Raw genomic sequence first — 22,259 nt, 5'->3', positions numbered from 1 at the left:
TTTAGGAGCTAAGTACATTACTTCAGTACAGTAAAATAAAAAGGAACAACTGCAAATCTGAAATAAATACAGAAAGTGCTGGAAATACATAGCAGACTGAAGATTTCACACACAAAAGGTCATAATCTGTCTCTTCTCTTTACCGATTAACAACTGACCTCCTGTGTAATTCCAACATTTTCTACTCCAGTGCAGTACTGAGTTATGCTGCACTGTCAGAGGTGCTGTTTTTTCAGATGAGATTTTGAACTGAGGGCCTGCTGCCTTCTCAGGTGGATGTAAAAGATCCCATGGCAATATTCAAAGAAGAGCAGGAGAGTTCCGATGTCCTGGCCAATATTTATCCCTCAACAAACACCACCAAAAATAGATTACTGATCGTTTATCTAATTTGTTGCTTATGGGACCTGGTTATGTGCAACTTGGCATTTGCCATTCATAATAATGACTAATTTTCAAAGCACTTCATTACCTGTGAAGTGCTTTGGGACTTGCCATGGGTGAGAGAGGCTCTATATGAATGCAAATTCTTTCCTATTGTACATCTGCAGCATTTTGTATTTATTTCATACATCCAAGATTTGCAACGTTTTTTTTTTAAATCGCTCTCATAACACCCGCTCCCTTAAGGGAGCTGTGAAATTATTCATGTGCTGCCAACGACCTGAGGTCTCCTTAATTAATAAGATGCAGAAATCACTCCTAGACCTGCTGATTTTCAGTGTCAGGTACTTCACAAAAACTTCATACTGATAAAAATCTTTATTTTATCTACGTTTCCCCCAACTTCCTCACCTGGGACCTCAAATCTTCATTAATTAGCTTAATTCAACTGGCAAATCGAGCCACTTTCATATTTGGGCACAGTTTTAACTCGGATACCAAGGAAACAGTTACCAGTCAGCATTTTCTTGACTAGATTCGATTCTCTTATCTTGGCAGTAGATTTGTAACCAGTGAAAAGCTTGATCTACAAGTCTGCCACTCGAATACGCGAGCCGGATTTATCAGGAAAGGTGGTTGCTTGGAATCAGAAATAAAACGAGCGCTGGTATAAAAGCATGTGTGGTCTCCAAAACGACTCGTGTGTGTGCAGTGCTCCTCATGTGAAACAAATGTTTCAGAGCACCTGACGATGCATCAGCAGTTGGTCGTGTTTCAAGTCAGCAAACAATATCTTTCAATCTTTCTTTGTGGGTTTCTTCTATGTGCTGTGTTTTTTCGCTTAAAGATAGCTTTTTTTTAAATGTAAGAAAGATACCACACTTAAAATGACCTCTAGAGCTATCTGCTGGGAGTTAGCTTCTTTTCTTTTGGGTCAGCACAAAGCACAGTCAAGACAATACAGTTTGTCGCTGATGGGAGGGTTACACTTGGGCAATTGGGTCACCAAGCACTCAGAATTACAGCACTGAAGTATTACAAGACATGCTACTACACGAACGAGTGGTAGATTCCTGGAATAATGCTCAATTCTACGTCGTGCATTCAAGCCCCATTCTTTAGATTTGAGCACCTAATCCAGGCTGCCACTGCAGTGCAGTACTGAGGGAGCGCTGCACTGACGGAGCTGCCACCTTTCGGATGAGACTTTAAACCGTCTGCCCTCTCAGGTGGATGTAAAAGATCTCTTATTTGATTGTAAAGTACTTTGGGACGACCTGAGGTTGCGAAAGGTTGAGATATAAATATAAATCTTTTCATTTCATTTCCCATTCCCGCTCCTTCATTACACACAAAAAAAACACGCAATATGGGCATTCTCCATCCAATTCCTATGAATCCACTGTATAAAACTACCACTAACTCGACACTAAACTGGCAATCTCGCTCAGAAGGCTCAAGGTGGCTAATGCAGGAAATGCAAAAATGTCACAGTGGTGCGGTAGGGGGCATTCTGGAGTTTGGGGCTGAGAGACTTTCTTGAGGCAGAATAGAGGTCGCTATAATCTGCATCAAACCTTAAGAGTATTTGATGCCAACACTGGTGGTCGAAAATGGAAAGGGCGCCCGTTCCCCAGCACTAACATCTCTCACCGTGAGCACAACATTAATAAAATCTATCGCTGTGTCTATAGCCTTATTAACACAGGGACTGAAACCAGCTAATTAAACCAGAGCTCAGTTATTAAGTTTAATCCACAGTCTACATTTCATCAAGTTTTTAAATCACCTATTATTGTGAATACTAATTGAGAATTTTAATGACAGAAACCTTGCCAGTAAAATCCCACTGAAAGGCATTAATATTTCAGGCTTTCTATGTATTAGCTTTCAAAATCTTTTATAGATATACGCATTAACTGAATTACGTGAGGATGAGAAGGTTGCCTGGGGTGGGAAATCACTTCAATAAAAAGAAAGACTTGTATTTATATCGTGCCTTTCGCAACCTTAGGCCAGCCCAAAGCTCTTTACAGCCAAAGGAGTACATTTGAAATGTAGTCGCAGTTGTAATGTAGGAAATAATAATATAATGTTCTGTAGCAGAAAAATGGATGCTCGTGGAGTTCAGGGAATCAGGTGGCTTTAACACAGGAAGCTGTATGAAGCTGCAAATAGGAGGCTGGAATATGACAGCCGGGCTAATGAATCACAGGCCAAACAGGATACATTTCAAACATTGAAAAAAAGGAAAGAGATTTGCATTTGTACAACGCCTCATCACATCTCTCGGAAACGTCGCCAATTAGTTCATTGTATGTGAAATGCTTTGAGGACAGTGACTATTATTGTGTTGATATAACTATGTTACACACAGCAATATCCCAGCAATGAGATGAATGACCTGTTTCTCCCGGTAGTGTGCGAGGAAGAAATGTTTGACCAGGAGAACTCTGTGCTCTATTTTGGGATACAGTACGTGAGTAATTTGTGACATGACCTGTAGTAAGTGTAGCATTCCTGGGAGGAACAGGTGACTTTGGACCTATGGTTCCATTACTGGGGAATTCCCTTGTCTCGTGTCTGGGTCTGTTGTAGACAAATTGATGGAGATTGATTGCTGTGATTAGTCAACAACTCCATTATCGTTGTATCATGCGACTAGCAGGGTGGTAGAAGGTGAACTAGATGGACCTTGGTCTTTTTCCGTCTGACAATTCCTATGTTCTTCAAATAATGCCACAGGATCTTTTAACATCCACCTTAACAGGAAGAGGGCATTGGAGGACTGTCCACCCGCCGCCGCCCCCCACCCCACCCAACCCACCCCTTGGCATTGCAGTGCTACCTTAGATTATGCACTCCAGTCCTGGAGTAGCGCTCAACCCCACAACCTAACTCAGAAGCGAGCGGTCTTTCAACTAAACTAAGCTAACACAATTGCGGAGGAATTAGGGAGTGACCAGGTGGTCTGTCAGGACTGGCCCCTGGAACCTGACTGTTTGGTTAACCAATCTGTGTAGTCATCAAGAAAAGAACAATTTCTACAGCGCTGTTTCAAAAATATTGTATACTTGAAACGGAAACATTTGCAGGGATGTAGGGAAAGTACAAGGGAGTGGGACTAATTGGATAGCTCTTTCAAAGAGCCGGCACAGGCACGATGGGCCGGATGGCCTCCTTCTGTGCTGTATGATTCTAACTTTGGCATTGCTGTACTACTGTAATATTCCTCAGCAGAATTCTCTCCCTGCCCACGCCTGCTTCCCTCCTCCCCTGAAACCAACAGTAGCTAGTGGCACAGTTTCATGGGCAGCTGCAGTCCTCCACTACTTTGCCATTTTTTTTAATGAGGCTAGAGATCTCTGACACTGCTCGCCAGCACTCCCCCCACCACCACCCCCCCCCCAACCCACCAAAGTGAATGAGTGTAAAATCCCGGTCTCAGCGTTAGAATTCTATTCTCATCACCGAGCCCAAGCGTATACACATGGAAAGATAGAAAAACGACCGACTTGTATTTATAGAGCGCCTTTCATGACCTCAGGACGCCCCGCAGTGCTTTACAGCCAATGAAGTACGTTTTGAAGTGCAGTCACAGTTGTAATGTAGGAAACGCGGCAGCCAATTTGCACACAGCAAGGTCCCACAAACAGCAATGGCATAATGACCAGTTTCTGTGATGATGGTTGAGGGATAAATATTGGCCAGGACACTGGGGAGAACTCTTCTTTGAATAGTGCCATGGGATCTTTAACGTCCACCTGAGGGGCAGACAGGGCCTCAATGTCTTATCCAAAAGACGGCACCTTCAACAGTGCAGCACTCCCTCAGTACTGCATTAGAGTGTCAGCCTACCTTATGTGATCAAGTCTCTGGAATGGGACTTGAACCCACGACCTTCTGACTCAGAAGCGAGTGCGCTACCCTCTGAGCCACGGCTGACACCATCATAGGAATAACCCACCACAAACTCCCTGCATTAAGGTTACTTACCAAGTCATTCATGTTATTTTGACTAGCTGGGCGAATATCTTCTAAAAACTCAAGGAGATAGTACGTGTATCTGTCCATCAGATGGACCCCAATGGCGAGATCTGGCTGGTGCTAATAGAAAGGCAGATAAAACGTTAAATAGTCCGTGGGGAAAGAAGTGAGATTTCTGTCAGTATGAAAGCCTGTGAGATAACTAGATTATTTAGAATCAGTGTCACCCTTCAACGAAGAAGAATCAAACTGTTCACAAACTAATACACCATTGCAGTCCTGGCGAACTAACCAGCCCCTGCTGACAGTGATTGCTGAAACCATCCAGAAATTATGCCAGGGATGCCAGCCTTCCCCTCCCACTTGTCTAACCCCTTAAAATGTCTTTATTCTCTCTGCAGTCTTTCTTCGAGCAAAAGGCAGGTTGCCCCACCCCGACCCGAGTCATACTCCTCTCCGTAACTGCTACTGGTGCTTCCCCAAGTGGACCTGTATCACACCTTTGAGACAGCACAGTACCCGCCTACAGGTCTGGCATCAAGTGCTGGATAAGCCGAAATTTCCGACAGCTTAAAAGTGAAGACAGCACTCTTATGTCCCTGGCTTTGACTCCATCAACCTGCCTGAGACTGAACCAGATGTTGTGCAAGCATAGGCTGTTATGTTGTGTCAAACATCTGGCGCAAAACCACTCACATCTCCATCTCATTTCCCCACTGCCTAGTTTGTGCACTCATCCCCTCGAAGATCATTTTTTCCCAAATGTTCTCACCAGCCCTTCCACCTTTCCACTCTTCGCTAACTTTAGTTCACCTCCTTGGGCCTACACAAAATCCCCCCCACCTCCCACCCATCCCCCATCCTTGCCAGATTCTAAGGATCCCTGCGGCTCAGTCTTCAAATCCTTCGCTAGCCTCACTCCATCATCTGGGAAATCTTGCACCCTAACCCATTTCCTTCTATCCCTCTTACTATTGATTTCTCCCTGTTCCACCTTCAGTTATTAAATATTTCAGTCTCTACAACCCTTTAGAACTTTCTTCCAAAACTATTCTGTCTTCAAAGTCTCCTGAAAAACCTCTCTCCTAAAGTCTTCCACCACTACCTCAAAAGATTCATTTCACTTCCTGATCAGTATCCATCTCTCTCCACTTCTCAAGCACAAGTATAGATTATGCGGTTAAGTCTCTAGAGTGGGGCTTGAGCCTCTGACTCAGAGGCAAAATTGCTACCAACTGAGCCAAAGCTGACAGCATCCAAAGAGAGAATAGACAGGTTAACATTTTGGGTGCAGATCCCTCATCAGACTAGAAGATTTACCTTTTAGTTTCCAGCTCTAATAATAAAGGACTTGCATTTATATTGTGCTTTTCACGACCTCAGAATGTCTCAAAGTGCTTTACAGCCAATTAAGTTCTTTTGAAGTGTAGTGACTGTTGTAATGTAGGAAACGCAGTAGCCAATTTGCACACAGCAAGCTCCCACAAACAGCGATGAGACAATGATCAGATAATCTGCTTTTTAGTGATGCTGGTTGAGGGATAAATATTGGCCAGGACACCGGGGAGAACTCCCCTGCTCATCTTCAAATAGTGCCATGGGATCTTTTACATCCACCGGAGAAGTTTAACGTCTCATCCGAAAGACTGCACCTCCGACAGTGCAGCATTCCCTCAGTACTGCACAGGAGTGTCAGCCTAGATTATGTGCTCATCACTGGAGAGAGGCTGAAACCTAGGACCTTCTGACTCAGATGCAAGACTGCTAGCAGAGCCACAGCCAACACCTTAAGAGTCGAAACCAGAAACGTCTGTCTTTTCTCTCTTCAGATGCATACTTTCTCCATTTCCTGTTCTATACATATTATCATCATCAATCATATATTCAACAGAGCTGCAAACTTACAGAAAGGGAGTCCTCCCCAATCTGGCTGCTGGCCAGAGCCATAATGTTAGGAGAGTAGAATTTTTCGTACATGGAGGCCCCCTGGCAAGTGTCAATGATGAAAAGCAACTCGTGGTACCTGGAGAAAGCAAATGCTCATCAGCCTTACAGCAAATACGCTGCCTCTTTTCATTATGTACGTCAAACAAGTCTCCGCAGGCCCTCCTCTTTCTTAGAGCATTGAAACAGAAAAGAAAATAGCCGATGGCTCTCCAGTGATGCAGATACGTCTGCTCACTAGATGTACTCAGAAAGACTTACATTTATACAGCGCCTTTCAAGAGCTCAGGACGTTCCAAACTGCTTTACAGCCAATGAAGTACTTTTTAGAAGTGAAGTCACTGTAGGAATCCAAAATTGGCTCAGTGGCAGGAGGCAAAGGGTAATGGTCAACGGGTGTTTTTGTGACTGGAAGGCTGTTTCCAGCGGGGTTCCACAGGGTTCAGTATTAGGTCCCTTGCTTTTTGTGGTATATATTAATGATTTAGACTTAAATGTAAGAGCCATGATTAAGAAGTTTGCAGATGATATAAAAATTGGCCGTGTCGTTGATAGTGAGGAGGAAAGCTGTAAACTGCAGGAAGATATCAATGGACTGGTCAGGTGGGCAGAAAAGTGGCAAATGGAATTCAATCCAGAGAAGTGTGAGGTAATGCATTTGGGGAGAGCAAACAAGGCAAGGGAATCCACAATAAATGGGAGGATACTGAGAGTTGTAGAGGAACAGAGAGACCTTGGAGTGCATGTCCACAGATCCCTGAAGGTAGCAGGACAGATAGATAAGGTGGTTAAAAAGGCATATGGAATACTTTCCTTTATTAGCCAAGGCATAGAATATAAGAGCAGGGAGGTTATGCTAGAACTGTATAAAACACTAGTTAGGCCACAGCTTGAGTACTGCGTACAATTCTGAGCACCGCATTACAGGAAAAATGTGATTGTACTAGAGACGGTACAGAGGAGGTTTACGAAGATGTTGCAAGGACTGGAGAATTTCAGCTGCGTGGAAAGATTGGATAGGCTGGGGTTGTTATCTTTGGAACAGAAGAGGCTGAGGGGTGATTTAATTGAGGTATATAAAATTATGATGAGCCTAGATAGAGTGGATAGGAAGGACCTATTTCCCTTAGCAGAGGGGTCAGTGACCAGGGGGCATAGATTTAAAATAATTGGTAGCAGGATTAGAGGGGAGCGGAGGAGAAATCTTTTCGCCCAGAGGACGGTGGGGGTCTGGAACTCACTGCCTGAAAGGGTGGTAGAGGCAGAAACCCTCAACTCATTTAAAAAGTACTTGGATGTGCTCTTGAAATGCCGTAACCTACAGGGCTACGGACCAAGTGTTGGAAAATGGGATTAAACTGGATAGCTCTTTCTCGGCCGGCATGTACACGATGGGCCGAATGGCCGCCTTCTGTGCCATAACTTTCTCCGATTCTAAGTGCAGTAGCCAATCTGTGCACAAACAGCACTGAAATAAATGACCACATCATCTATCTTATGTGTTGGTTGAGGGATAAATATTGGCCAGGGCATTAGGGAGAACATCCCTGCTCTTCTTCGAATAGTATCATGGGATCTTTTATGTCTGCCTGAGAACACAGATGGGGCCTCAGTTTAATGTCTAATCCAAAAAGGCAGCACCTCTGACCAGTGCAGCTCCACCTCAGTACTGCACTGGAGTGTCAGCCTGGATTATGTGCTCAAATCTCTAGAGCGGGACTTGAACCTACAACCTTCTGACTCAGAGCAAGAGTGCCTCACTGTTGTAATGTAGCCATGGCTGACTCATACAACTCACCCTGTACACGGTCAGTGTTAATTTAGTCCTTGAATAATTTTAATTTTATTTTCGTATCTGGACCTCACGTTTTAGTCTTATTTATTCATAGAAGCCGATTCCCCGATCAGGCACTCACAGGGAGCGCTGGCTGAGAAATTGCAGCTCGATGCCCCTGGTTTGCTATTAACTTAAATGGATGGAAAATGCGATTTCCCTGCGAGCACTCCCATCGAGAATGCCTGATCGGGAAACCAGCTCCACAATCTTCAGAAGAAATGCCACCGTTGGTTTTCATCAACTTTTTTTTAGCTCCCAAACTTTAGTCAGTACCTTCAGCTTGGGGAAAAAATTTTAGTCAGAAATTTGAGGTTTTGATTTCACCCGAGACTTTTCACAAGTCTTTTCAAAGTTTCAGTCGCCATTATTGTTTCACTCTGCTCATAGCTCACAAGGGCAGAAGTGATGAAAAAAAATTAAAACCTGGGTTTCGATGAAAACTTTTACTCATCTATTTCAACCACCAACATCTGGTCCAAAAGTTGTGGACGACTGACCAGTATTTGATTCTGGAATTAATCAAAGCTAAAATGTTGGTCCATCCCGAAGGCTCATCTGGTGGCTCCATTTTAGTTTTAGTCATCGTATGAAAATTTAGATCGGATTTTAATTAAGTGACGAAAATACATTTAATTGTGATGAACGACCATTTATCTTCTCATTTTAACCGACTAACAGTACACATTCGAGAGAGAGGAAGGGCCAACTATTCCTGTTAAACTGTAGATTCTATTTGCCTCTCGACAGGACACGGGTTGGTAGGAGTGTGTGGTACACAGATGATTCCTTGACCCTGCACTCACAGTGGAGAGCAGCGCCCGCACGCAGCGCATCTGAGAAAACCGGACGTAGATAATGGGCGACTTTCTGCTCGTCAAAAATTAACAGCTGTAAAAACAATCATGGACTGCAATGTCCGCGATAGCAGGGGATGTGATACCCGCGAACACCGTGCTCCCTGGCAGTGCCCGATTGTGGAATCACTCCTCATACGTCTATCCAGCCTAGAATGGCGTATTCAGCCAGCAGCGCACCCAATCTTTTACCTTCTTTTTTGCCACATCTGCTCAAATGCATCTCCAAGTTCAACATTTGTAATTTCTTCGGAATCCTGGAATTTTAGGAACCCATTACCGCCGTGCCCTTTAATTTTAAAAGAAAATTGATAATCACACATATAATAAGGAAATGCACGTAAAAGCCATTGTCTGTTGGCAGCACTCTTGCTTCTAGGTCAGAAGGTTGCGGGAGCAAGCCCAACATCAGGACTTGAGTACGCAATCTGAGCTGACACTACAGTGCAGTATTGCTGGAATGCTGCACTGTCGGAGGTGCTTTTTAGATGAGACGTTAACCTGAACAGGGAGACCAGGATTTTAGTTTGACAGTGAAAGCTTAATAGGAAGAAAGCGGTGTTGGTATTGAGAGGAGAACAAGTTTGCTGAAAGGATCTTAGTCATCCAAACCAATCTAGTGATAATGATCTCTTTATTTTCTCTCCTCAGTTTATTATATAACAGTCTCTCTTTTTTTGAAACCAGCAGCAAGAAAGAAAGCGCTTGCATTAATATAGTGCTTTTGATAGCCTCAGGACTTCAAAAAGTGTTTTGCCACCAATTATGGACAAATGGGATTCTGTTGAGTTCAGCATATGCTATTGTACTGCTATATTGTAAAAGACTTGAAAGGCTTGCATTTATATAGCGCCTTTCATGACCGCAGGACGTATTAAAGTGCTTTACAGCCAACAAACCACTTTTTGAAGTGTAGTCACTTTTATAATGTAGGAAACGCAGCAGCCAAAATGATGCGCAGCAAGGTCCCACAAACAGCAATGTGACAGTGTGCATGAACAGAACAATCTTGTGTCATAGTTGAGCAAAGCCACATCACAAATGCTAACGAGTTACATATAAATACAGCTAGGATAGCCGCAGTTTCTTAAAGCAGACTCAAGAAGATAGAGCACTGAAACCGCTGTACTTCTGTTCATGGATTGAACTGGCAACCTCTAGATTACTAAGTCCAATATGCACGAGCCCCCCTCCACCCATCGTACCTACCAGTCATATAGATGAGAATGTTACTTCTATCATCTGAAAGTAGGCGTTTGGATCGGGGAGTGCTGGGAGGAAGACGGCCTGTTAACACCCGTAAGAAGTTCTCAACAGTAACCTGAGAATAAAGCAGAAATAATTGATGCCAACATTCCTCCTTCAACCAACACCACCAGAAACAAATTAACCCGTGATTGCTCTCACTATTGTTTGTAGGATCTGGCTGCTGCATTTGCCCACATCGCAAAGTAAATCATTGAATGTAAATTGCTTTTAGACATTTGAGAAATGTGATAATGTGCAAATAAGTGCTATTCTTTTTACTGTAAGTAAATTTGGGGTGACAGAGGTCAGTGTTGGGCACCTGGTGTCAGCATCAAACACTCCCAGGTCAGGTGCAGCACAGCCAGATGCAGAGTGAAGCTCCCTTTACTCTACCCCAACAATGTCCCCCCGCCCACCCCCTCAGAGAGGCCCCTTCCCCCCCCGCCCACCCCATCAGAGAGGCCCCTTCCCCCCCCCCGCCCACCCCAGAGAGGCCCCTTCCCCCCCCCGTCCACCCACTCAGAGCGGCCCCTTCCCCCCCCGTCCACCCACTCAGAGCGGCCCCTTCCCCCCACCCCGCCCACCCACCCCATCTGAGAGGCCCCTTCCCCCCCCCGCCCACCCCCTCAGAGAGGCCTCAATGACAGACAGGAAAAGACCCTCTAGTCAATCCAGCCTCTCCCTCACAACTGTGATGCCTTGTGCATTACAATATAGACACTCCCCACCGCACCCGCCATAATCTGCTGGGAGCGGCAAAAAACTGGTTTAAAAGCTCAGGCCTATTGAGATGTGGGGGTGGGGGTAGAGGGAGGGCGGGAGAGAGAGAGAGAGGTGAAATCTGGAAAATTCCTCTCCGACCACTTTAGGCTACCTTTTGTACTGGGTGATCTCCACCCCAGCAACTGGTGCAGCTTAGAGCAATTTAGCAAACTGCCCAAACCCATTTCGCACATGGCCCATACAGTCGTGGCTCGATTGGAACCCAAAGGTGAAACTCCAGTGTCTAACCCACTGTGCCACCTAGTGGTATAATTTTATTCTATTACTGAATAAGCCAAAAATGCAATTTTACTCCAGCAAACGATACAATGAGCTCTCCTACCTCATAGCCCCGGTAGTCGACTTCGACATTGTCTCCGTAAACATTCAGCTCCATGTTCTTGTGGCTGAAGACGGTGGCGGGTTTGGGATTTCGAGGGTTACACGCCATGTCATCCGCAAGCATCAACACAATGTGACTGAAATAAAAAAAGATTTTGGCTGGACACTGAGTTCAGTGAAAATTCACAGGCACAATATGCTACAGGAAAATTCTTGCCTAGCAAACACGTTCAACTGTTGCACGGTAAAGCTTTGTGCGATACTCTTCATTCATCACCTTTGAGCTGCGCACTGGTGGTAAAAGAGCTTGTCACTGGTAGTGGCAGCAGGAGGAGTCATTTGAGAGGATGAATTACAAGTATCATAATTGAATCAGGAGTACGTGGGTTCAAGCCCCACTTCACAGAGAGCACTACATTGTTGGAGGGACTGCCTTTCGGATGAGATGTTAAACCAAAGTCCCACCCGTAAAAGATCCCATGGCACTAATTGATTGAAGAGCAGGGAGTTCTCCTGGTGCCTTGGCCAACATTCCTCCCTCAACCAACAGCATCAAAAACAGATTACCTGGTTACTTATCTCGGTGCTGTTGGTGGGATTTATCGTCTGCAAATTGGCTGCTGTGTTTGCCTCCGTAACTACACTTCAAAAACCAAGAGAAAGAACTTGCATTTATATGGCGCCTTTCACAACCTCAGGATGTCCCAAAGCGCTTTACAGCCAATGCAGTACTTTTGAAATGTAGTCACTGTGTAATGTAGGAAACACAGCAGCTGATTTGCGCACAGCAAGGTCCTAAAAAAGGCAATGTGATAATGACCAGATAATTTGTTTTTAAGTGATGTTGGTTGAGGGATAAATTTGGCCGGGAGGGGCAGGAAGAGGGAAGTGGAAAGGGTCAAAATTGCTGGGGGGAAAATTTTGAACAAAGTTGCATTTATTTAGCATCTACATCTCTCAAGGCAACCCAAACTGCTTAACATACAAAGAATTGCTGTGAAGTGCAGTCATGGTTGTTAAATAAGTGAAGCAAATAATCTTAATGAGAAGAAAAACAAACACAGGTGCACATCCAACACCAGACTGTACTGTGCATTTACAACTCTGTCTAATGTCTCCCATTTTCACAGTTTTTTGCCTCCAGATTGAAGAACAAGTTGGGCGGTACAACAACTACTATAGTTTTTCTTACCTGTCTGGGATCCCTAGTCTCTTGACGCTCCTATAAATTGACAAGGTATTGGCAACATGACGATAGTTGAACCAGAATCTGGACGTGCACACCTTGGGAGTAAAATCAGAAGAGCAGAGCAATTAACGGCACATCACAGCCGGTCCATCAAGTTCTGACGAGGTGCGATATCTCACGCAGCAAATTAAGCTCCTAAAGCAACTGTAAAATTATCAGCAAGAATTTTACAGCAGGGGATATTTCAACTAGCAGCTGGACGAGGCATCCGTTGAGACTGCTAAATTTATAGTTCAGAGAGAGTAGCCATTCTAATACTAAGAAAGGCCTAACAAAAGAAATTCAATTGAATGTTCTGAAGAACCAGAATACAGCTGAGGGCTTGAGAGCACATAACCATGGGCAAAGAGGAGAAAGGAAAAAGGGGAAGGTGGAAATCAGGCTGGGGAGAAGGGGGGGAAGCCTGGCTGGGCAGACAAGAGGCAAGAGGGTGCCGGCTTCCACCTTTTTTGCTCTGATTACTAGGTCAGTACCTCTGAGACTGAGGCAGTGTAGAGGGAGCTTTATATCACACAAACTATACTACACCTGACCTGGGAGCACTTGACAGAGCAATGTAGAGGGAGCTTTATATTGCATCTCATCGTGCTGCTCCCTGACCTGGGTTTGCTTGTTAGGACACTGTAGAGGGAGCTTTACTCTGCTTCAAACCATTATACTTGACCAGAGAGTACTTGATGTGGACACCAGGGTGCTGGAAACAGATAGTCCTCCAATCCCCAGCACTAGCATCTCTCACCTCATTCAACAAGAACAATTTGCATTTATATAGCGCCTTTAATGCAGTAAAATGACCCAAGGCGCTTCACAGGAGCGTAATCAGACAAAAATTGGCATCGAGCCCAAGGAGACGACATTAGGACAGGTGACCAAAAGCTTTATCAAAGAAATAGGCTTTAAGCAGCGTCCTAAAAGGAGGAGGGGGAGGTGGAGAGGTTTCAGGCGGGAATTCCAGAGCTTAGGGTCTAGATAGCTGAAGGCACGGCTGCCAACGGTTGGGGGAAGGAAACTGGGGATGTGCAAGAGACCAGGATTGGAAGAGTGCAAAGCACTCAGTTACAGGGCTGGAGGAGGTTACAGAGATAGGGAGGGGCGAGGCCATGGAAGGATTTGAAAACAAGCATGAGAATTTAATTCATATATTAAAAAAAGTCTGAAAACAAGCACAAGGCATTGGGACATGCTACAATGACCAATGTAAAACTGCTGCGAGCTTTCCAGTAGTTTATTAAATCTCACCAGTACAGCCCAATTGTTCGTGTGACCACTTCTGAAGAACTGCTTTACTCGAGGCTGTATGAACAAAAAAAATTTATTAGGAAATAAACTCAACTACTAACAGAAAGCTTAGCATTACCTGTGGTTTGTTTGCTTCTGTTTAATCTTACATTTGCTGGTCACAAACAGTCAGACATTCATGTTTCAATCAGAACTTTTCAAACTTTCAATTACTTTCATTTACGTTTGGGAGCGTCACTGATGGTCTGTAGTTAAGCAACTCCACCTATGTGATGAAAACCGGACAGGGCTGAGATGTTCTTACAGGTGCCATGGATGCCGGTCGGCCTTTGGTACCTTGTCTCAGCTGCTAACCTTCACGTATGAGCCTTAACCAGAAGTGTCAGCAGGTTGTTGACTCATGGGGAGTGCAGAGTGTGCTGTCTCATAGGCAGGCAGACACAGGCAGGCATAATTTCCATCAAGTAATTTCATTGGATAGCAATCAGGAGCAGGATCCCTGGCTGATTTCCCACCCCCACCAAATCAAAGGGACTATGGAGAAAATTATACTGTCCCTATCGCATGGCTCAGCTAATCACGGCCTTCACCAGCTGCCCCATCAGGGAAGCCTCCTCAATGGCTTTCATTCGGGATTCCCTTCTGTGTTGAGTAGTGTATCGTTAATGCCAGAGTCTCAGGTGAAGCAGGGCATTTTGAGACACCTCAGGCTGAACTAAAATGTACCATCTGGTGGCCTCGGACTGAAATAACTTGGGAGGAATTCCAAAAGAAAAGCTGGTCTTTATTTCCTTAAATATTTGACTTCAGTGAATAGAATTTTGTACTTTCAAACTGACAGGACGCGGCCACTTACGCCTCAGTTGTGGTCAACCTTAGCAAAGCTAGGCCTTCTGAGCTTGGTGCTTCCAGCGTGCAAAGATTTGGCTACAGCTGGAGAAGCAAGAGATTTAAAACATACTCACGTCTGGCTGGGATTTAACCACAATTAAAGCAAATCATTTCTCGAAACAACAAAAAATTGCAAGAGCCAGTTTTGCTGTCCCCTTAAGTCAACACTTGATGCGTAGTGCAAGTATCTCTCTCCTCCTCGATCCTACAGACCATGTACGCTGACACCATGGGCACTCTTTCTCTCGTCACCCCTCGTGCTCCTGCAGCGTCCACACCTACAGCCCCCAGCCTCCCCCTGCTCAAAGGGGCATTTTCGCTGTTCGCCCAACCTCCTTGCGAAATTACAGTGCTCAAGCAGCAAGTCTCTCTACGTGCAGCAAGCGTAGAAATTCAGGTGGTTTGTCACAGGATGGCACGACATGCTGAGTCATTACCACAACCAAATAGAGAATGTGGCTGGGGAATTGGAAGTCTGACATGCAAAGTGCAGGGACAGGAGACATAGTGGCTTTTTTTTTAATTCATTCTGGGGATGTGGGCGCCGCTGGCAAGACTGGCATTTATTGCCCATCCCTAGTTGCCACGAGACAGTGGTGGGTCGCCGTGTTGAAACACTGCAGTCCCTGTGATAAAGGCATTCTTTGTAGCAGTTTGATAAAGCTGAGTGGCATTGATATAGCTCCTCTAAAATAGTAAAACTGTCAGTTTGAAAGTACAAAATTCTATTCACTGAAGTCAAATGTTTATGGAAATAAAGGCGCTTCGCAGGAGCGTTATCAAACAAATATTTGACACCGAGCCAAAGGAGGAGACATTAGGACAGGCTTGGTCAAATAGGTAGGTTTTAAGGAGGGTCTTAAAAGGATGAGAGGTGGAGGGGTTTAGGGAGGGAATTCCACAGCTTTTATCATCAATGAAGATTTGCCTTGGCAACTCATAATAAGCTCACACCTGAGATTCCATCAAGAAAGCACTAAAATACAAAGCTCGTTTTGCCAGAACAGCATCTATTATGCTTCAAACGGATCTCGAAAATCTACGCTTAAAATAAATTAGGGTCACTGCAACTAGACGTATCTGAGCCTCATCATTTTCCTAGAAATTAGATTCAGAATTTAATTCCTGGGTGGGGGGGTCGTGTCCCAGTTGATCCACTACCTCATTTGTATGGTGGCAATTTGATTAACTCCAGCCAGCTGTGCTCTCTCCAGTAATTACTACAGATTGCTTAAACCTTCTGTGCAAATCCAATTAGGTCCCTTACAATACATCTCTATAACTCCACTCTTTAATAAGTAAATTATTTTTAAACTTTTCTTCACTATCCATGTCCCTGGAGCGACTCACATTATCAAATTATACTTACCGGAGTGGGGGTGATAATTAGAATGGAACATTACAAACGGTCTCACACTAAACATGCTGTGTGCTAACGAGTTCACCATTTTGTGTTCTTCTGCAGTTTTAGAAGGTCAATTAATTTCAGCGACTACAACTTTGCAAGTGTTTTCATATAATCATTCTCAAGAGGTCTTCAATATTCATCCTGCTCCCACTCAATTCGTTCCAGTTGTCTCACTGTCATTTAAAACAAATTCCAGGCAGTCCAGTGGTAATTTTTCTTCAACATGAGGGATGTCGGCTCTACGGAGTCTAACCTTTTCTATTTTGGCCAACACTGTCAGCAGCAAACACTCCCAGGGCAGATACAACATGGGTTAGACAGAGAGCAAAGTTCCCTCCACACCATCTCATCAAACACTCCCAGGACAGGTACAACACGGGCTAGATACAGAGCAAAGTTCCCTCTACACCATCTCGTCAAACACTCCAAGGGCAGGTACAATACAGGTTAGATACAGAGCAAAGCTCCTTCTACACCATCTCAAACACTCCCAGGGCAGGTACAACACGGGCTAGATACAGAGCAAAGTTCCCTCTACACCATCTCATCAAACACTCCCAGGACTGGTACAATACAGGTTAGATAAAGAGCAAAGCTCCCTCTACACCATCCCATCAAACACTCCCAGGGCAGGTACAACACGGGTTAGATACAGGATAAAGCCCCCTCTACAGTGTTCAATCAAACATTCCCAGGGGAGGTACAACATGAGTTAGATACAGAGTTAAGCTCCCTCTACAGTGTCCCATTAGCCCTGCAATATTTTCCTTTTCAAGTATAAATCCAATTCCTTTTTGAAAGTTACTATTGAATCTGCTTCCACCACCCTTTCAGGCAGTGCATTCCAGATCATAACAACTCACTGCCTAAAATAATTTCTCATCTCCACTTCGGTTCTTCTGCCGATTACATTAAATCTGTGTCCTCTGGTTACCAACTCTCCTGCCAGCAGACACAGCTTTTCCTCATCTACTCTATCAAAACCCCTCATAATTTTGAACACCTCTGCCAAATCTCCCCTTAAGCTTCTCTGTTCAGAGAACAATTCTAGCTTCTCTAACCTCTCCACATAACTGAAGTCCCTCATCCCTGTACCATTCTGGTAAATCTCCTCTACACTCTCTCCAAGGCCTTGACATCCTTCCTGAAGTGTGGTGCCGAGAATTGAACACAATACTCCAGCTGAGGGCTAACCAGTGATTTATAAAGATTTACCATAACTTCCTTGCTTTTGTACTCTATGCCTCTATTTATAAAGGCAAGGATCCATATGCTTTTTTAACAGCCTTTTCAACTTGTCCTGCCACCTACAAAGACTTGTCCACCCTCAGGTCTCTCTGTTCCTACACCCTCTTTAAAATTGTACCATTTCATTTATATTGCCTCTCATTCTTCCTACCAAAATGTATCACTTCACACTTCTCTGCATTAAATTTCATCTGCCATCTTCAGCCAGAAGTGCCGAGTGGATGATCCATCTCGGCCTCCTCCCGATATCCCCACCATCACAGAAGCCAGTCTTCAGTCAATTCAATTCACTCCACGTGATATCAAGAAACGGCTGAGTGCACTGGATACAGCAAAGGCTATGGGCCCCGACAACATCCGGCTGTAGTGCTGAAGACTTGTGCTCCAGAACTAGCCACATCTCTAGCCAAACTGTTCCAGTACAGCTGGAACACTGGCATCTACCTGACAATATAGAAAATTGCCCAGGTATGTCCTGTCCACAAAAAGCAGGACAAATCCAATCCGGCCAATTACCACCCCATCAGTCTACTCTCAATCAGCAAAGCGATGGACAATGTGGTCGACAGTGCTATCAAGCGGCACTTACTCACCAATAACTTGCTCATCGATGCTCAGTTTGGATTCCGCCAGGACCACTCGGCTCCAAACCTCATTACAGCCTTGGTCCAAACATGGACAAAAGAACTGAATTCCAGAGGTGAGGTGAGAGTGACTGTACTTGACATCAAGGCAGCATTTGACAGAGTGTGGCACCAAGGAGCCCTTGTAAAATTGAAGTCAATGGGAATCGGGGGGGGAAAACTCTCCAGTGGTTGGAGTCATACCTAGCACAAAGGAAGATGGTAGTGGTTGTTGGAGGCCAATCTTCTCAGCCCCAAGACACTGCTGCAGGAGTTCCTCAGGGCAGTGTCCTAGGCCCAACCATCTTCAGCTGCTTTATCAATGATCTTCCCTCCATCATAAGGTCAGAAATGGGGATGTTCGCTGATGATTGCACAGTGTTCAGTTCCATTCGCATCCCCTCAGATAATGAAGCAGTCCGTGCCCGCATGCAGCAAGACCTGGACAACATCCAGGCATGAGCTCATAAGTGCCGGGCAATGACCATTTCCAACAAGAGAGAGTTTAACCACCTCTCCTTGACATTCAACGGCATTACCATCACTGAGTCCCCCACCATCAACATCCTGGGGGTCACCATTGACCAGAAACATATCTGGACCAGCCACATAAATACTGTGGCTACAAGAGCAGGTCAGAGGCTGGGTATTCTGCAGCGAGTGACTCACCTCCTGTCTCCCCAAAGCCTTTCCACCATCTACAAGGCATAAGTCAGGATCGTGATGGAATACTCTCCACTTGCCTGGATGAGTGCAGATCCAACAACACTCAAGAAGCTTGACACCATCCAGGACAAAGCAGCCCGCTTGATTGGCACCCCATCCATCACCGGCACACTGTGGCCGCAGTGTGTACCACCCACAGGATACACTGCAGCAACTTGCCAAGGCTGCTTTGACAGCACCTCCCAAATCCGCAACCTCTACCACCTAGAAGGACAAGGGCAGCAGGCACATGGGAACAACACCACCTGCACGTTCCCCTCCAAGTCACACACCATCCCGATTTGGAAATATATCGCCATTCTTTCATCGTCGCTGGTTCAAAATCCTGGAACTCCCTCCCTAACAGCACTATGGGAGAACCTTCACCACACGGACTGCAGCGGTTCAAGAAGACGGCTCATCACCACCTTCTCAAGGGCAATTAGGGATGGGCAATAAATGCTGGCCTTGCCAGCGACGTCCACATCCCATGAACGAATAAAAAAAAAATATTTCACCAGTCTGTCTGTCCTCCTGAAGTCTGCTACTTTCCTCCTCAATGTTTACCGTTCAGAGTGTCAGCTGCAAACTTTGAAATTATCCCCTGTGTACCCAAGTCCAGATCATTAACATCAAAAAGGGCTGTGGTCCCAATACTGACCCCTGGGAAGCTGGGATTGTTCTCCTTCGAGATTTAACAGGGGTGTTTAAAATTATGAGGGGCATTGATATAACAAATAAGGAGAAACTGTTCCCACTGGGAACAAATGAAGCAGAGAGGAGATGATGAGAATTTTTTTTTAATGCAGTCAGTTATGATCTGGAATGCACTGCCTGAAAGGGTGATGGAAGCAGATTCAACAGTAACTTTCAAAAAGGAATGGATAAATACTTGAAAATGGAAAATTTTCAGGGCTCTGGGGAAAGAGAGGAGTGGGACTAATTAGACAGCTCTTTCAAAGTGCCAGCACAGACATGATGGGTCGAATCACCTTCTGTGTTGTATGATTTTATGATAACTATCTGAATATTGTACATGCTTGCTTTTAATGAAAGGTTGTGCCATGTGTAGATACCAGCACCAGAGAGGGGCTGCGAATTCTGTACTGAGGGCAGAGTAACTACACAGAGACTACGACAGGCAATTTTCCAAACCTTTCTTTTTCATTTGGCGTGTATAATTTGTATTTTTCTTTTTGCGCTTACCGAGGTGGAAGGTGCCAGTGGTAAAGAATGCCACCCTTTTCATTTTGGGCACCTTGTGCCACCTTCCAGCAGATCAATTGCAGAACAGTGTAAGAATCCCTCTACCCAGACCTATCTGCAGAAAAGCCCCCACCAGTGCATTAGTGTGTCGCTCCTTCTTGTGGTCTCCGAGTGAGATTTCTTAACATGGGGAAGTTTTATGCTGGAGGGTATGTTCAGGAGAAACTGGGTTGGCTTTTTATTTATTTCATCTCAGGTTGTGGGTGGCATTGGCTCATCCGCATTTATTGCCCATCCCCAGTTGTCCTGATTGTTTTTACAACTGAGTGGCTTGCTAGGTCACCTCAGAGGGCATTAAGAGTCAACCAAGTAGTGTGGGATCTGGAGTCGCATGTAGGTCAGAACAGGTAGAAATGGCAGGTTCCCTTCCCTGAAGGACAGTGGTAAACCAGTTGGGTTTTAATGACAAACTGCAGCTTTCATTGTCATTTTATTCCGGTACCAGCCCACAAATTACCAGATTTAATGGGATTTGAACTCACGATCTCTGGGTTGCTTGTCCAGTCCCAGTGGTTCTGGTCACATAGGACTCTTGCAGCCAGCAGACAGAGGAAACTTCCATCTCACTGGTCTGGAATTTTCCAGATTGTTAGTTTTAAAGCTAAAGAACAGGGGAATGGCACTAATTGGATAGCTCTTTCAAAGAGCCAGCACAGACATGATGGGCTGAATGGCCTCCTTCTGTGCTGAATAATTCTATGATAGTCTCTCCACATAACTGAAGTCCCTGATCACTGATACCATTCTAGAAAATCTCCTCTGCACCCTCTCTAAGGCCTTGACATCCATCCATGCCCAGAATTGGACACAATACTCTAGCTTAGGTCTACCCAGTGATTTATAAAGATTTAGCATAATTTCCTTGCTTTTGTACTCTATCCAGATATGGATACTGTGGATTTGGCAAGACATAGGCAATTAAGTTTCATAAATGTCACATTGGCTCAGAGGCAGCACTCATTTCTGAGTCAGAATATCATGGATTCACGTCTCACTCGGGACTCGAGCACAGAATCTAGGTTGACACTTCAGTGCTGCGCTGTCGGAGGTTCCGTCCTTCGAATAAGATGTTAAACTGCCCCCTCAGATGGATGTAAAAGATTCCATGATACTATTCAAAGAAGATCAGGGAGCTCTGAGTACGCTGGCTATCTTACATCCCTCAACATAGGACTTGCTAGACGAATAGGGACCAAGGTCCAACTAGTTCATCTTCAACCATCCTGCACAATACAACGACAATGGAGTTGTTGACTAATCGTAGCAATGAATCTCTATCAATTAGTCTACAACAGACCCAGACTGACAGATTAACTAGTTAATCATTTCATTTAATGTCCGTTGGACCACATTGTGCAAAAATTGGCTGCCACGTACTCCTATAAAATGACAGCACCCCAAAAGTAATTCATTGGATGTTAAGCATTTCAAGGTGTCCTGAGGAAGTGAAAGGTACTATATCAATGCAAGTCCTTTCTTTCCCTCAAGTAGTTTAATTTGCCCAGATTTCACCCAATTTTTATTTGAATTAGACGTTCAATATCATATTCACCAACACCTTGCACCTTTAATCCAACAAGAACATCCCAAGGCGCTTCACAGAAGGGTTATCAGGCAAACGGGTAGATAATAGATGGGGTGACAAAAAGCTTGGTCAAAGGGGTGGGCTTTAAGGAGGCTCTTAAAGGAAGAGAGGAAGGTGGAGGTGTTTCGGGAGGGAATTCCAGAGTGAAGAGATGTCTGTACTAACACAATCAGAACACAGTCACAGTTATATATTTTACACCAGGCAGCAGGAGGAACAGTTTGCTGTGACGTCACCAGCACCACTTTGGAATCTGCACAATGAGTTTGTTCACCTTAAATTATTTTAACCATTGCTGTTTTAACTAAATGGATGGCAACAGTCAGAGAAACAGGTTAAAGTGGGATACGAGGGTGGAAGAAATCTTAGCTGAGATGATATACATCTCACAAGGAGGCCATTTGGCCCATCGTGTCTGTGCCGGCTGAAAAAGAGCTATTCAGCTTAATCCCACTTTCGAGCACTTGGTCCATAGCCTTGTAGATTACGGCACTTCAATTGGTCATCCAAGTACTTTTTAAATGAGTTGAGGGTTTCTGCCTCTACCACTCTTTTAGGCAGTGAGTTCCAGATCCCCACCACCCTCTGGGTGAAAACATTTCTCCTCAGCTCCCTTCTCATCCTTCTACCAATTACTTTAAATCTATGCCCTCTGGTCACTGACCCCTCTGCTAAGGGAAAAAGGTC

At 44.7% G+C, this 22,259-nt stretch overlaps 1 protein-coding gene across 1 annotated transcript in view; it reads right to left on the bottom strand.

The window, feature by feature from the left end:
- Positions 1–22,259, bottom strand: part of pigk (phosphatidylinositol glycan anchor biosynthesis, class K) — a 101,950-nt gene that overhangs the window by 77,585 nt on the left and 2,106 nt on the right. Inside the window, exons 2-8 of the mRNA XM_067989868.1 lie at positions 13,847–13,900; positions 12,551–12,642; positions 11,360–11,495; positions 10,216–10,327; positions 9,199–9,295; positions 6,277–6,394; positions 4,381–4,491 (exon numbers count right to left, since the gene is read on the bottom strand). Of these exons, the coding sequence (XP_067845969.1) occupies positions 4,381–4,491; positions 6,277–6,394; positions 9,199–9,295; positions 10,216–10,327; positions 11,360–11,495; positions 12,551–12,642; positions 13,847–13,900 (720 nt within the window). The remainder of the gene's footprint in view (positions 1–4,380; positions 4,492–6,276; positions 6,395–9,198; positions 9,296–10,215; positions 10,328–11,359; positions 11,496–12,550; positions 12,643–13,846; positions 13,901–22,259) is intronic.

This window comes from Heptranchias perlo, chromosome 9 (assembly GCF_035084215.1).
Source record: "Heptranchias perlo isolate sHepPer1 chromosome 9, sHepPer1.hap1, whole genome shotgun sequence".
Lineage (NCBI taxonomy): Eukaryota > Metazoa > Chordata > Chondrichthyes > Hexanchiformes > Hexanchidae > Heptranchias > Heptranchias perlo.
This window is presented reverse-complemented; position numbering and strand designations above follow the sequence as displayed.